The sequence below is a fragment of the Filicampus tigris genome, chromosome 6 (assembly GCF_054856515.1).
Source record: "Filicampus tigris isolate MCC_2025a chromosome 6, RoL_Ftig_1.0, whole genome shotgun sequence".
Lineage (NCBI taxonomy): Eukaryota > Metazoa > Chordata > Actinopteri > Syngnathiformes > Syngnathidae > Filicampus > Filicampus tigris.
In genome coordinates, this window is record NC_141222.1 from 1,967,501 (window position 1) to 1,982,500 (window position 15,000).

General features: G+C 38.6%; 2 protein-coding genes across 5 annotated transcripts in view; one reads left to right on the forward strand and one right to left on the reverse strand.

Annotated features, from left to right (window-relative positions):
• Positions 1 to 15,000, reverse strand: part of fbxo8 (F-box protein 8) — a 37,217-nt gene that overhangs the window by 21,569 nt on the left and 648 nt on the right. The window contains exons 1-3 of one of the 3 annotated variants that reach the window (XM_086034048.1): positions 14,810 to 14,841; positions 14,623 to 14,727; positions 6,532 to 6,634 (exon numbers count right to left, since the gene is read on the reverse strand). In XM_086034048.1, the coding sequence (XP_085890174.1) occupies positions 6,532 to 6,634 (103 nt within the window). In that variant the 5' untranslated portion in view covers positions 14,623 to 14,727; positions 14,810 to 14,841. Of the gene's footprint in view, positions 1 to 6,531; positions 6,635 to 14,622; positions 14,843 to 15,000 lie in introns of those variants that run through there. The other 2 variants (XM_086034049.1, XM_086034047.1) reach the window with 2 other exon arrangements.
• cep44 (centrosomal protein 44) overlaps positions 14,986 to 15,000 on the forward strand; it is a 24,813-nt gene continuing 24,798 nt past the window's right edge. For both annotated transcript variants that reach the window (XM_086034050.1, XM_086034051.1), the window contains exon 1: positions 14,986 to 15,000. This exon is cut by the window's right edge and continues 149 nt beyond it. The gene's annotated coding sequence lies outside the window, so the exon portion shown is untranslated.

A 15,000-nucleotide genomic window follows, 5' to 3' on the forward strand; every position in this document is an offset into this window, starting at 1 on the left:
AGTTGTCAATGGTGTAAAGACAATCGAACTGCTTGGCAGAGAGTTGACTCGTGCACTCACGTTGTTACGTGAAGTTCCACGTGCGACAAGAACTTTTGATTCAAGAATCGCTGGAAGTAATAACTTATGATCAAGTGATGTCATGATCAGACCTACTTGTTAAATGTCAATTACAGATGTCAACATATGTATAAGGGTCCTGAAATTTGTAACGCATTGCCAGTCTCAGTAACTGTAATAATATTACAAAAAAAATCGGAGTAACAAGTTACATTACGTCGTTACTGCCTAAATGTAATGCATTACTGTACTGCATTAGTTTTGTAACGCGTTACCCCCAACACTGGTGGTTTGCTGGTATGCTTTTATTTTGAAGGCCGGGAAGGAGGTGAAGTGTGCAAAATAAATAAGTAACTTGACTACGACTTCTTCTTCTACGACTCTTCTCTATAATTATTGGACCCAAATAATTATACAATATGACAAATCTAACCCCGGGGCTCGCAATGTAAGGAAGCACGCAGTTGGGTAAATACTACTGGCGCATTTGAAGAGTATTCACAGCGGGTTCGGTAAATTAGCCAGCTCATGATTCTTAAAAAGCCTCTGCCGTTAGAGTCTCTCCCGCAGTGACGTCAATCACTGACGCTTTTTTTTTTCTTTTTTGGGGGGGTCGGGGGGCGCAATGGGGCGGGGGCCGACAATGTTTAGGAATATGGCCGAAGGGCCACGGCCGGAAGGGTACCCAAGTCAAGGGTGGAGGGTCGCGGCCGGACTGGCAAAAAAATGGTCAAGTGCCCAGCTCTGCAAGCTAGTTGACGCTGATGACTTCAGTGCTTCTGCCATGTTTTGATACACTAGTCTTGCGTAGTGACGAGATGTGATGCGAGAAGTGACGCGAGAAGTCATCATCATCTCATCATCTTCCAAACCGCTTATCCTATACAGGGTCGCGGGGAGTTGCTGGAGCATAACCCAGCCGTCAATGGGCGAAGGCAGACTACACCCCGAACTGGTCGCCAGCCAGTCGCAGGGCACACATAGACACTGTCACTGAGCGGGAATCGATCCCACGCTGCCCGCACACAACTCAGGCGTGTGTACCACTACACTATCAGGGACACGCGAGAAGTCACATTCATTTATTGGAAAAAGATATGTTAAAAGGATTCATTTAAGTTTTTATGAATATTGGACAACGAAAAGGAGAATCGATTTGATTCTATTCATGGATTTTTTTAAACCAAGCCCGAATATACGTAACAAAATACAGACAATCCAGAACAGTTGGCAGATCTGCACAGCCTATGATAGATCGATAGGTTTATTTGAAAGGGGAGAGTGCAATTTCACATAACACATGAAAAAACATGGTAAAAAAAGCCAGAATTAGCCAAAAGGTTTTTTTCATCCGTAGTCCCCTAGATAGTTAGCCCTGATGTAAAAAAAAAAAAAAAAGCATTGAAATACAGTCACAAAATATAAATATAAATACCAAGACACCAAATCCTTCAAACATTTTACAATATACATTATAACAAATAATTAACGATAAGCGTATGATAAAATTCACAATTAAAAGCTATGAACACATGAAGACAATGAAAGCACAGATGGTATATGTTTTAGTGTTGGCAAGTGTAGTTATTTTTGTACCATGTGCTCAAATTTTTAACCAAGGCCTTGTAAGTGGTTTGTCTCCTAACCTCCTCAGGTATTCTGTTCCATTCATTGGCACCTCTTACTGACCACGTTGACATGCTAAAAGCACTCTTGCGCAAAGGAATTGCGCAGTCACCTCAGAGAGGCGATAGTGAGGTGCTCACTGCTGTCTCTGCGGCAGATAAATTCGGCCAGGGGAACTGGGGCTAAGCCATTGAGTACCTTATAAATGAGCTTCAAATCTGCAACATTAGGAAAATTGTCCCAGTTCAGGAAATTGTACTTTTTAAGTATTGCACAATGGTGATAGTGCCGCGGTTTCTTGTCCATGATTTTTATAGCTTGTTTGTACAGTACTTCCAAAGATCTTTGGAAGTAGTCTGAGACCAACTTGTTATATAATAATTTAAATGACTGAAAATCATTGAATGCAATAAACTGTTTGCAGCGTTAGTTGACATTTCATTCCGGATCGACCGAAAGGTTGCAAGATTATTTTTTACATTTTTGCATATTTTGTCAATATGGGGCTTAAAAGAAAGCTGTGAATCAATCACAAGGCCAAGATATTTGTATTGAGTTACAATCTGCTGACCTGCTACAAGTATTTTCAAGATTAGGAGAAGCTCTACTAGTTTTACTAAAATACATACTCATAGTTCACACATTTAGTTGCAGGTTGCAGCACTCCTGCAACCATGTTGTAACACGAACCATAGCTTTAGTTAGTCTGGCTGCAGCAATGCCTTTGGAATGACCATGAAAAAATGAGACAGTGTCATCCGCATACATCAAGCAGTCAACATCAGAACAAATGGTAGGCAAATCATTGATATAAAGGCTAAATAAGAGGGGGGCTTAAACCGAACCCTGTGGTACCCCTGTAGTTATATGAAGAGACTCAGAAATGCAGTTGTTAATTGATACAGATTGTGTTCGAGCATACAAATATGATTGGATCCAGCTCATAGCGTCACAAGAAAAGTTAAATTGTAAAAGCTTATTGAGGAGAACAGTGTGGTTTACTGTATCAAAGGCTTTTCTAAGGTCTAAAAATATTGCCCCTACAACTCCACCCTTGTCAAGAGAAAATTTTAGTTTTTTAATGAAAAGGCATGTAGCGGTTTCAGTTGAAAATTTAGGTCTGAAACCAAACTGCATGCCATGGAGTGAGGTAGAGCTGCTGTTAAGATGCTGGGCAATCTGCTTTGCCACCCATTTTTCTGCAATTTTGGAGATGGCTGGTAGGATACTTATTGGACGGTAATTATTCAAGGAACCAGAGTTGCCAGATTTAAAAACTGGGGTAACCACAGCGGATTTCCAAGTCTTGGGAAAGTGATTAGTTGAGATTGAGTGATTAAGGATGGAGACAATGGGAGTGGCCAAAGCTGTACTTAGATCTTTCAACATATTTGTATCCATTCCAAAGACATCCTTAGCCTTAGATGGTTTGAGGGATTTAATTATACTCACAACCTTTGGCTCTGTAATGTGTGTTATTGTAAATCTTTGTGTTGCAAACAATGCAGGGTATTCTCTCCTTGGAATTGAAACAAAATGTTTTGAGATCTCTGCGACAGAGCCGATAAAATATTGGTTAAAAGTGTCAGCAATTACTTGAGATTCTGTTAAAATGTCCCCATTTATCTGAATTTGCATTTGTTTTAGCTTGTTAGTTTGGCTGTAACCTGTTTTTTTGGGGTTTTTTGTAATTCCAAGTCATTTTAGAATTTCCCTGGGCATTATTCAGAGCAGTGATGAATAGTCTGCTTTAGACTTTCTGATTTCCTTTACACAAACTCCTGTTTCTTCCTCGCTCTTTCATCAATTTTAGGATAGATTGGGTCATCCAGAGGAGGCCATTCTTTCTGGCTTTTAGTTGAATTTTTTGGGTGAATTGATTGATGATTTGTCTTAGTCTATTACAAAATTTTGAGCAGTCCTGATGTTTTGTCCAGTTATTAATTCATCCCAATTTACACCTGAATCGAATCTTGGAAGTTCTGTTGTTTGCGTTTTGGTTTTCTATAGAATTGGCACCTGTTTTTTTTTTTTTTAAATAGATTTAATTTCATAAAAGCAAAAGCAGACATGTTTACCAGAAAATGCTAAATTTGAATGAAAGGAAGCAGAGAGAAGACTAAATATGATACTTTCTGAGCCATTTAACAGAAAATATTTCCATTTCACATTTAAATAACCCATTCAGAAATACTTAGATTAGGATTTCTTTTACACTTTCTCTCCACCATTCTTGGTCATTCAGTACCCCTGGCAATGATTCCTATATTTCCAACAAATATTGTGTCATAATGCTACATAATGACGTACAATATGCCATTGGCTGTGCTAGTGTCTGTATTTCACTCTACAGTCTGCAACCAGCGCAAGAAATGGACAGAGATAGTGTAAGGGAGGTATATAAAAACAGCGGAGCTAAAGTTAAAAAAAAAAAACATTGGACATTCTGATTGGGTGGTAACTTAAGAGAGTCACCAGACAATGTGGGTGAAAAAGTTTATTTAGACCCTGCATGCAGAATATTGCTTGGCAATGTCTTGCTGAAATAAGCAGGACGTCGCTGAAAAAGACGTTGCTTGGATGGCAGTATTTGCTCAAAAACTTGTATGTACCCTTCAGCATTAATGGTGCAAGATGTGCAAGTTACCCATGCCATGGGCATTAACACACCCTTATGCCATCACAGATGCCGGCTTTTGAATTTAGCACTGATAACAATCTGGACGGTCATTTTCCTCTTTGGTCCGGAAGACACAAGGATTTCCTCAAACAATTTGAAATGTGGACTCCTCAGGCACACTTCTCCACTTCGCATCAGTCCATCCCAGATGAGGTTGGGGCCAGAGAACATGGCTGCATTTCTAGGTATTGTTAATAGGGGTGGGCGATATGGGTTAAAAAAAAAACAAAACAAAAAAAAAAACTCGCTACCGATATTTGGCGATATTCTACAAAAATATTTTGAATCTGCACTTGCTTCACAGACCAATTGTGTATAGACTGTTTGTGAACATCTCTTTTAAATTGGTAAATACGGCTTCTGCAAAAGATAATGATATGCTATGACAATATTTAACAATAAAGAACAAAAAATTATGTACAGACTTACATTGATTTTTGGGAATATTTATGTCATTTAAATGTCTCTGCTGTTATTCCATAATGATGTGACATTTTGAGCAGCAGTAAGAACTGGTGTACCACTGCCAACTACTAGAGGAATCAGAATGAGAAAAAGGTGTTAACTACAGTAATCAGAATGAGAAAAATATATTTGATATGTGACGTGTCACCCAGCGAGAGAAAAAAAGGAAGTTGTTATGACAACACCCATTCTCATACATTGGCCACCGTATTCAGAATAAAGTTGAATAACAAAACTGCAATTTAAAATTCCATTTTCCCCACTCATTCATCACTGCGATATGTAGACTTGTGACTTTATTCAGTTTTGGGTGTATCCTGGCGTCACACTATTAAGCCGTCATAGTTTGTGCAACATTCCTCTGGAATACAGGCTAGTTATGAATGATGAGGACTAAAAGCGTGTAAACTCAATGTTAACCGATCATCCAGGATGTCACGTTTGACTTGCTCGCTAAAGTACTGAGTGTGTGTGTGTGCGTGAGTGTGTTTATATTTGTTGGTTCAACTCGGCGACTGTTTTCTGAGTGTGCGTGTTTAAAGCTTTTGTTTAGAGTGCTTGCGCGGTCACCAAGTTTTCCTCGTAATCCATATGGCTCGTGGTGCAACAGAATTGCTCTTCACGGTGACCATTTTGGCACATCTAACAATGTTATTGCCACCAACGTCAGTCTACGTGGACTCGCGCCACGCTATGAATCGCCGATCGACACTCCTCCATGTTTGAAACAGCTCCGCTGCAGTGCGGACAGAGTCACGTGACCGGGTCCTGCCCGCTGATTCGGCGAATGGTTATCACTTCCTCTTCCTCTACCGTCAATGCACCCTGATTTTCTGCATTTCCTCATACTTTGCGGCCGTCGACTGACTCGAGTCGTTATAATTTTAATACTCGATAATGTAAAATTACGCATTGTGAAAGCAAGATTGACGATGATACCGATGACGATATATATCGCCCACCTCTTATTGTTGATATATGAGTTTCACTTTGCTTGAGTTTTAAGTTACATTTGTAGATGTAGCTACCAACTGTATTAATTGACAATGGTTGTCTGAATTGTTCCTGAGCCCACGTGGCAATAGCCTTGACACAATCATGCTGGCTTTTAATGCAGTGCCGCCTGAGGGATTGAAGTTCACAATCAATGTTGGTTTTCAGCCTTGCTGCTATCGTGCAGGGATTTCTCCAGATTCTCTGACACATTTTTTGATAAAGTTATGAACCTCACCCTATCCTTGCTTGCGAACAACTGAGCCTTTTGCAGATGCTCATTTCATACTTCACCAGTTTCCGATTAACGTGTAGAGTGTTCCAACCAGGTGTTTTTTTCTAGCATTTCTCAAGTATCCTAGTCTTTTGCTACCCATCTTCCAGCTTTTGGAGAACGTGTCGCAGGCAAATTAAAATTTGAGAATTTTTGCAAAAAAAAAAAAAAAAAAGTTATTCAGTTTGAATATTAAATATGTTGTCTTTGTAGTGCATTCAAATGACTTATAGGATGAAAAGAATTAGCAAATCATTGTATTCTGTTTTTATTCACATTTTAAGCGATGTTCCAACTTCCTTGGAATTGGGTTTTGTATATCTCAAGCACTGTTTTTCCCCCAGAGATACCTGAATTAAAGAATGTAGTTCAAATCCATTTACTGACACGATCAGGTACACTACACTATAGATACACTAGGGGCAGGATTTACCTTGCTCTTGTCTGGCTCCTCCTGTGCCAGCCAGTCGGTCAACAAGCTCTTCCTGAAGCTGCTGCTGTTGTCTGGGTGGCAGTCTCCACAGTGCCTGACCCATCTGAATAGTAACATTACAAGGCAGGTCAGGTACAGTCCATGACGCACAGCAATATGCGTTATAAATAGAAGATTACAATAGATACTCAAATTCAACTGCGAAACTGGCCAGCTTGTTTGCATGTTTTGTTGCGGGTTTACAGACATTTGACCAAACGCAGTGCTGTAAAAAAGTATTTGGCCCCCTCTGATATTCAATGTTGGAATTCTTTCACATTCTTGCTTGATGTACAACTTTGTACATTGTTGCTCAACAGTCGCCATTGTCATATTTTGAACTTAATAATGCACCACGCACCTTCAATGGGAGAAAGGTCTGGACTGCTGGCAGGCCAGGCTAATACTTGGACTGTTATAATATGCAGTCACGCAGATTTGACACGTGAAGAATGTGGCTTGGTATTGTCTTGCTGAAATAAATTGGGACGTCCCTGAAAATGACGTTGCGTGGAAGGCAGCATATGTTGCTCCAAATGCTTTATGCACCTTTCCGCATTAATGGTGCCTTCACAGATGTGCAAGTTACCAATGCTATGGGCACCAAAACACCCAAATACACACAGTTCACAGATGCTGGCTTTTGGACTTGATGCTGATAAAAATCCGGCGAGTCGTTTTTTTTCTTTGGCGCAGAGGACACAACATCCATGATTTCCAAAAACAACTTGAAATGTAGGTTCATCAGCCCCAGAGGTGTCAAAGTATTCATGGTCATTACTCAAGTAGAAATATTGGGATTTAAAAAGAAAGTAGAAATTGAAGTATCAACTCCAACTTTTTATTTAACTATAAAAGTAGTGGTTTTTAAACTACTTCAAAAATAAAAGTAAAAAGGAAAAAATGCAGTGACGCATAAGTCAAGCATTTTTATTTCACTATGTTCTACAGTATGTGCCATGCTAGTCCAAACACGATTTTCTGATTAATCTTGCATTCATGAAATAATAATTAATCAGATGAATCCACCCCACCCCAAAATGTTTGACTTGACTTGAAGGATAAAAGCTTGGTCTGCATCACGGGGCATACTGTGCACTATCCCACTTCCACTCAAAACATTTTTCATAAAGGCCATACTGATTATAATGTTATATTAAAATATTATGTCAAAGGTAGGCGACCTGTTTTACCTGCATATATACCCATTAAAAATAATCACATTTAGTAGGCTTACAAGGATAATACTTTAAAGTGTCATGTGTACTACTCAGCATTAATGTATTTCGTGGAGCGGAAGACATGATGAATACCTAAATTCAGATTTGTCTAATGTCGAGTCTTTAGTAGATATTACATACTGTATAAGTAATAAATTAAACTCATATTAACATTTGATTGATCTCTAATTAAGTATCACACCCTTAACACCTTTATATATTTTCAGATTACCTCAATATGCTTTTTCAAGCTTGACATCAAGTTTTTGAAAGCTATTAGGTGTTGTCACTTCGGTTCGCAAAGTTTGCAGCGCATTTGAAACAAGTATAGTTTTAGAATAACTGCTCCAAGTACAACCAGGGATCTGAGATGGTTGTCTGTCTTTTCTGGCTACGGGCCTCCTCACTCCTGCTTACTCGGTTGAGACACAGACAGTTGGACATCTTACGCTCTTTGAGCTATACATCTCCACTAGTTTGAGTGTGGCGAGTTTTCATTTATTTGTTAATTTGTGTCACGTGTAGGTTTAATGCACAATGTATGCATGTAACGTACAAACCAATAGAGCAGGGGTCACCAAGTCCGGTCCTCCAGGGCTCCTATCCTGCATGTTGTCCATCTCTCCCCGCTGCAACACACCTGATTGAAATGATCAGCTCATCACCAAGCTTTTCAGAAGCCTGATAACGATACAGATCATTTGAAACAGGTGTGTTGCAGCAGGGAGAGATGGAAAACATGCAGGATAGGTGACCTTGAGGACCGGACTTGGTGACCCCTGCAATAGAGTGTTAGAATGGTATATGTTAATACTTCTCATTCAACCACAATCAAAATAACTCAATCCATCCTAACGCGATTTACCCGGATTGGTGTTTTAAACAATGATAAATGAAATAGTAAGAAGCTTTTTTATGTGTGTAAGGAGTAGAAAGACATATTTTCATAAAAAGGTAAGGAGTAGAAATAAAAAGTAGCCTGAAAAATAACTACTCCACTAGAGTAAAGATACTAGGGAAAGACCGATTATCGGCCGGGCCGATTATCAGGGCCGATATTTGGCATTTTGGCGATTTTCGGCATCGGCTTTCTTTGTGCTTGCTGCAGCGTGCTTCTCTCTCTCTGTTTGCTGCACGACTAGCCCTGCTGGCCCTGCCATCTAAGGCAGATTGGTCCGCCCAAAGAACCATCTGATTGGTTCCTTGTGCAGTGCGTAACAGCCAATGAACGTAAAGCTGCGTGCTTGCTCCCTGCTCGCTCTCTCTCTCTGTCTCCTAGACGAGCTAGGCACATACACGACGGGAGTCGGTGGGTTAGTAGTTCAAAGTAATGCAACAGACTTCGCCGAAATTTTAGTAAATGTCAGTCTACTATGACTCGTAACATTACTATGAGCCCTTCTAGGTCATATAAACACAAGGGGCAGTTCTGCTCGCCACAGTAAACTGCCATGCGGGCTCAAGCTAACCACTCCCCCAATGTCACAACAGTTAATTTGCTTTGTGAATGACATGGCTCCTGAGAGAAGTTGCTGATAATATCGGGAAATTGTGATAAAAGTAATACGTGAGTGAGTACCAGTGTGTGTGTGTGTGTCTGTGGGTAAACCACGTAATGAAAAGCTAAACTCAACTTTTTTTATAGAGCACTTTAAAACAACTACCGCTCCAAGTGCTGTATATGGTGGAAAAATTGACGGCAAAGTACTGCATGTGAAAGTCCGGTCTTGGAAACATGCTTATTTCACTGGCTAGTAGCTGCGTTGAGGATTCACTTTTATGTTTCTGAACTTTAAAACAAAGATGTGTGAAAGATAAACATTTCAGTTATAGTGGATATTTAGAAAACTATTTACTGCAAGGAGATGTTTGTTTTCATTGAACTATAAGACATGCAGCTGAGCCCGGGAGCTCCCTGCACTTTTTTGTGAGACTTAAAACAAAGTTGTCTATTTTTTAAGATCTACATCACTAAAGTTGTTTAATAAACAGAGATGAGATGCTCCTTTTACACCCAATCATGACACTCATCGTTTGACACTCACACAGACCTGTGGAATGTTCCAAAGTTGTTGTTTTATTGCTTTATTCAATTTTACTAGTGTTTTGTTGACCCTGTCCAAGATTTTATTCGAACACGTTGCAGAAAACAAATTCAAAATTAGTGAATATTAGCAAAAATCAATAACCCTGTCAATAATATTCATAAGTTTCAACATTAAATATCTTGTCCTCGTAGTGTATTCAATTGAATAGCGGTTGAAAAGGATTGGTAAATCATAATGTCCCAACTTCATTGGAATTGGGGTTGTATTATTGAGGAAACTAAGTCAGGGTTTCTGACCAAAAGACAGATAACAAAGCCAGTTTTAGATATTCTGGATTAGACTGAAATTTTAGAGGATAAATTGCTTTGTTTTGTTTTATGAGCCTTTTTGATATAGTTGCGCATCAATAAATTATTTAAATAAATTTGACCATGGTAATTATTTTTTGTTCAGGACTGAAAACACTCCATAAGAACAATAATAGCTCCATTAAAGTAGCAGGTGGGACTGCGCCTTGATTTAAGATCTCTCAAGGTATACGACACGGCTGTCCTGCCTCCCCATAGCTTTTTAAAATAGTGGCATGAACTATGGCTAATCATATTACAGCTCGCACTGTTGAAGGCATCTTTCTCCTTGGTAACTTGGTAAAGATGGAATATTGCTGCAATTTGCAGATGACTCAATGCTTTTTTTAAAAATGAAAACCAAATCACTATAGCCTCCAAAGTAGTGTCGTTCCGATACCAATACTGGTATCTGTAAGTATCCTGATACCACATTAAAACACTGGTCTCGCTATCTGCGAGTACTTACAAATAACGTGCCGATGCCATTGCCGATGCTGTACTAGTAAAGAACGTTGAATGCAGCGCTTTGTATCTTGCTCCCTGCTGCTTTTTCATGTGTGTGTTCGGGGGGGGGGACAGTGGGGTACAGGAGATATAATGTCGGCGATATGTAACTACTTCAACATAGAAACTCCAGCTAGAGCGAATGTTGCAAGAGGCGGAACCAAAGTGGCCAGGTTCAATACGTTAAACCTGATGCAACATTTGAGAACGAAACATGTGATCGAGCACCAAGAGTTTGCGGCGGCAGCGAGCATTAACAAGGGGAATTGACCGCAACAACAAACCCGGCTCAATTTACATTGAATGCAGCGCCTTGTACAGTATCTAGCTCATTCACGACACTGGTGTGTGGTGACTGTTCAGTATTAGCCGTCGCTATTGGCCCAGAGCGGACGCTTTTAACCAATGGCGGGGCTGCTTTTTCATGCTGAGAGGAAAAAAAAACAGTGAGGTACAGGAGAAATAATGTCGGCGGCGATATGGAACTACTGTACTTCAACATAGAAACTCCAGCGAGTACAACAGCTAAGTGCAAAATTAGCAGTGCAAAAGTTGCAAGAGGTGGAACTAAAGTGGCCAGGTTCAATACATCAAACCTGATAAAACATTTAAGGACGAAACATGTGAACAAGCAACAAGCGCTTGCGGTGGCGACGGCGGCAGCGAGCATGAACAAGGGGAATGGACCGCAACAACAAACCCTGCTCAATTTTGGATTTTTCTACTGCTTGCTTTTGGTTTTGAAAGTGAATTTGGGAGCGGAAGTTGTTGCGATGGGTCACTAATACTCAAAACAAACTTTTATAATAATGTCCTATAGTTTTTGTAATTAATACGACACAATCTCTCTCAAAGATACCTCGAGTATATTATTTCTTATTTTTTCCTGTTTCACAAAGGTTTTCAAGTCTGACCAAGCCATGATAGCAATGGTTTTACATCCAAGTGCGTATGCAGTTCTTTAGAATTACAAGAAAAAAATGCACATATATATCTTGCATCGGCCGATACACACAGCTCGGTATTGGAATCGGTGTCGGGCCAAAAAATACCATCGGAACAACACTACTTCAAAGTAATTCAGGAACTCTCAAGGGTTTCTAGATTATGCTTGAATATTAACAAATGTGAATTTATTGCCGGACTGATCTGAACTGGATAGCAATGAAGATATTTAGGTATGCTGATAACAAAAGATCAAAATGTGATATTCACAGCAAATTTTACTCCAATTATTAAAAAAAACATACATTAAACCAGTGGCTTTTACGTGATCTGTCGTTTAGAGGGAGGATGTGACTCACCAAATCAGAAGGATTCTCACGTCTTATATATGTATGGCTAGGGCTGCTCGATTAAGCGATTTTGAACCGTAACCGAATTTTCTGGATAAAACAATGTTAAAAACGTTCAAATTGGCATGTTCGATTTTGTTATTTTTGGTGCATCTAAGCCACCGTAGTTTCCTCTGCATTTCCACTTCCTCCCACGAGCGCGCAGTCCGAAACAACGACAACATCTATGGCTACTGGCTATTTGCTCAGGCAAGTGAGCGTTTAGTTAATAAATCGTGCAAAAATAGATCTCGAGTGTAGTGTGTGCCCCGCATGTACAATACAACCCGTGAGCAAGTAACTCAACGTCTGAAAGTCGTCCCTTTTTTCTCTCCTCTACAACGGACCTCTGGTCAAGCTGGACTATGCATCCATACTTAAGCTTGACAGTGCATTGTATTATTGAGTGACAGTTTTGCACTAATCATTGATTTATGTTTAAGTAAGACCAGGGAGAAAAGTGAAAGGCTAGTCACTAGCTGGTTGGCAAAATGACTTTCTGACAGACTGTTTGGTTTACAGACTTGACTGTCTACCTTCTCTCATGTTGATGATTTCGTTTCAGATGGTATATGCACTTTCTTCTTTCATTATTGGTTTGATTAAGAACAGATCTGAAATCTCTTGGGTAAGTAAAATGCTGTTAATCCCAATGGATTGTTCTGTGTGTATTAAATTAAAATGACTGGCATTTTGAATTCAAAGAAAGAAAAAATCAGTTTAAATAAAAGACATTCAAAGTACTTCATTTTTCATTATTTTTTATTTCACAAATAAATCGTAATCGTAAAATCCAGTTTGTGAAAAAATAATGTGGATTTTCTTATTAGGCAATATCGAACAGCCCTATGTATGGAGTTACATGTTGATAAGGAGATGATCAAGAAGATTGACAAAATACTCTAATTTTATTGGATAATTTTCTTACTTTGAATAACACTTTCAAGATCAATTGGATAAAACCCATCTATCAAAAACCCCACTTCAATCCGGAATACTTATTCGTCTCCATATATTGTCAAAGTTAGGTGCTATTGACTCGTTACAATTACATGCAACTTGTTTACAATTACCACTTATCGACATACATATTTTTTTCACCACCTCATAATGATTTGATTCAGAATAACAAAGACATTCTTTATAAGCACAAATTTTCCTTTATGGACTATTGGTTTCAAAACAAAACTGTCTGGTTCAACCAGTTGTTTGAAAATGAAGGGCTTTTGTTCATGATGAGTTTCTTAGGAAATATCTTATCCCTGTGACTCCTGGGGATTATGCTAAAGTGTTTGGGGTCATCCCTTCTTGTGTGTGTATGCTTTTCAATAGCCAAAAGCGGTTGGATAGTTACAAAACTAATTGTCTAATTCCAACAGAGACAATTGCTGGGAAAGTGTGTTTAACTAGTTGTCCTATAAATAACATTTTCCAGAAAGATGTTACAACGTTACCTTATGTTATTCCACATTGGAAAATGTCAAATAAATATCTGATTACAAATAAAGTTAAAGAAATATCTATTAACTTAATCCATAAAATCTATACAGATAAAACATATATAAAAAATAGATTTAAGAAACATATTGATGTGAACTGTAGCTTTTGTGATGAGTACCGTACCGTGAAACTGTTGTTTATTGTTGTTTTATTTTGGTACTATCCACCAGTTTGTTTATTATGGCAGTAATTGTGTGATTTCATTCACAATAATATTGAAAGGGATGTTATGATTGCTTGGAATTATGTATTTTTTTTAAGACTGTATGGGGAAAAAAAGTAATGCATATTATCTGATGAATCGTTTGGTATTAATGTCAAAATACGACATTAATTGTTGTATATTTCATTGAAAAAAACATGCTTTACTGACTTCTATAATTAATTTAGACAATGCATTCTTTCTAATAATATTAGACAATATTATCTAGTATTTCTTTCTAGTATTCTAACTAACAAAAGGCTCTGAAAACAATGGTTTGCATTAATTTAAAGGTATTTATCTAAACTTTTATGCCACTAGCATGTTGGAGCATAATCTTTTTTAATCTTTGCTTTTATTTATCATTATATTCTCCTGCTTTATATTCATTACTTCTGTCATCCTTGATCGTTAGCTTGACTGGTTGTTCTATTTGTTTTTGTATTGTATTTGTATTGATTACCACAATCAAATATCGATTGTTTGCTAAATTTGTATCATCAATCTGTTGCAATAATCGAAAGTCTTTTGACTGCCGTGGCTGTCCCTCCTTCGCCAGAAACGTCAGCTGTGTTGCATAAACAATCCCCGAATGTTGTAAACATGAACGTTGGAAGTTCCAACTTCGTCGGTAGGTAGACGCGTAGTCCCAACTACGTCCAATGAAAAAACGACGTGTAGGTCACGTGTTTGGTCTATTTGTAATGCTATTGGTTGTAAAACGCTATCATTCACTCTCAATTTGATAACTTAGCATTGCAAGCTATCTGTAAACCGTGTCGATTTATGAATCGGTTGTTAATTAAAGGTGATTTAGTTCGTAAGGCGTATTTAATATGAATGGGGAAGTTCTTCTAATGAATGGCAGATGGCATGACAACAAGAGACACGTACCTGAGTTCAAAGATTCCTGTGACAGCTCAGCTTGCACACGAGCAGAGCTGCAAATTAAGTTTGCCTTGGAATGAGGGCTATTCAATTGTCATTTCATTCAGGTACCTACAAATAAATTGACACAAGACACCGCGATTAAAGCAAATCTTCCTTGGTTCCTGTGGAGTTTGCCATTCTGTCGACACACCATCTTAGGTTAAACCCTCCTCCTCATCCTCCTCTCCCGATCATTCCTGCCCTCCCCCTTCCCACCTTATCACAACGACTCAACTAACATTCGTAATTACAATTTAAACGACAATATTTATTTTCTATGACTATTTTTATTTCTTAAATACACATTATTCAGAAAGAAACAATGCAATAATTGTATTAAAG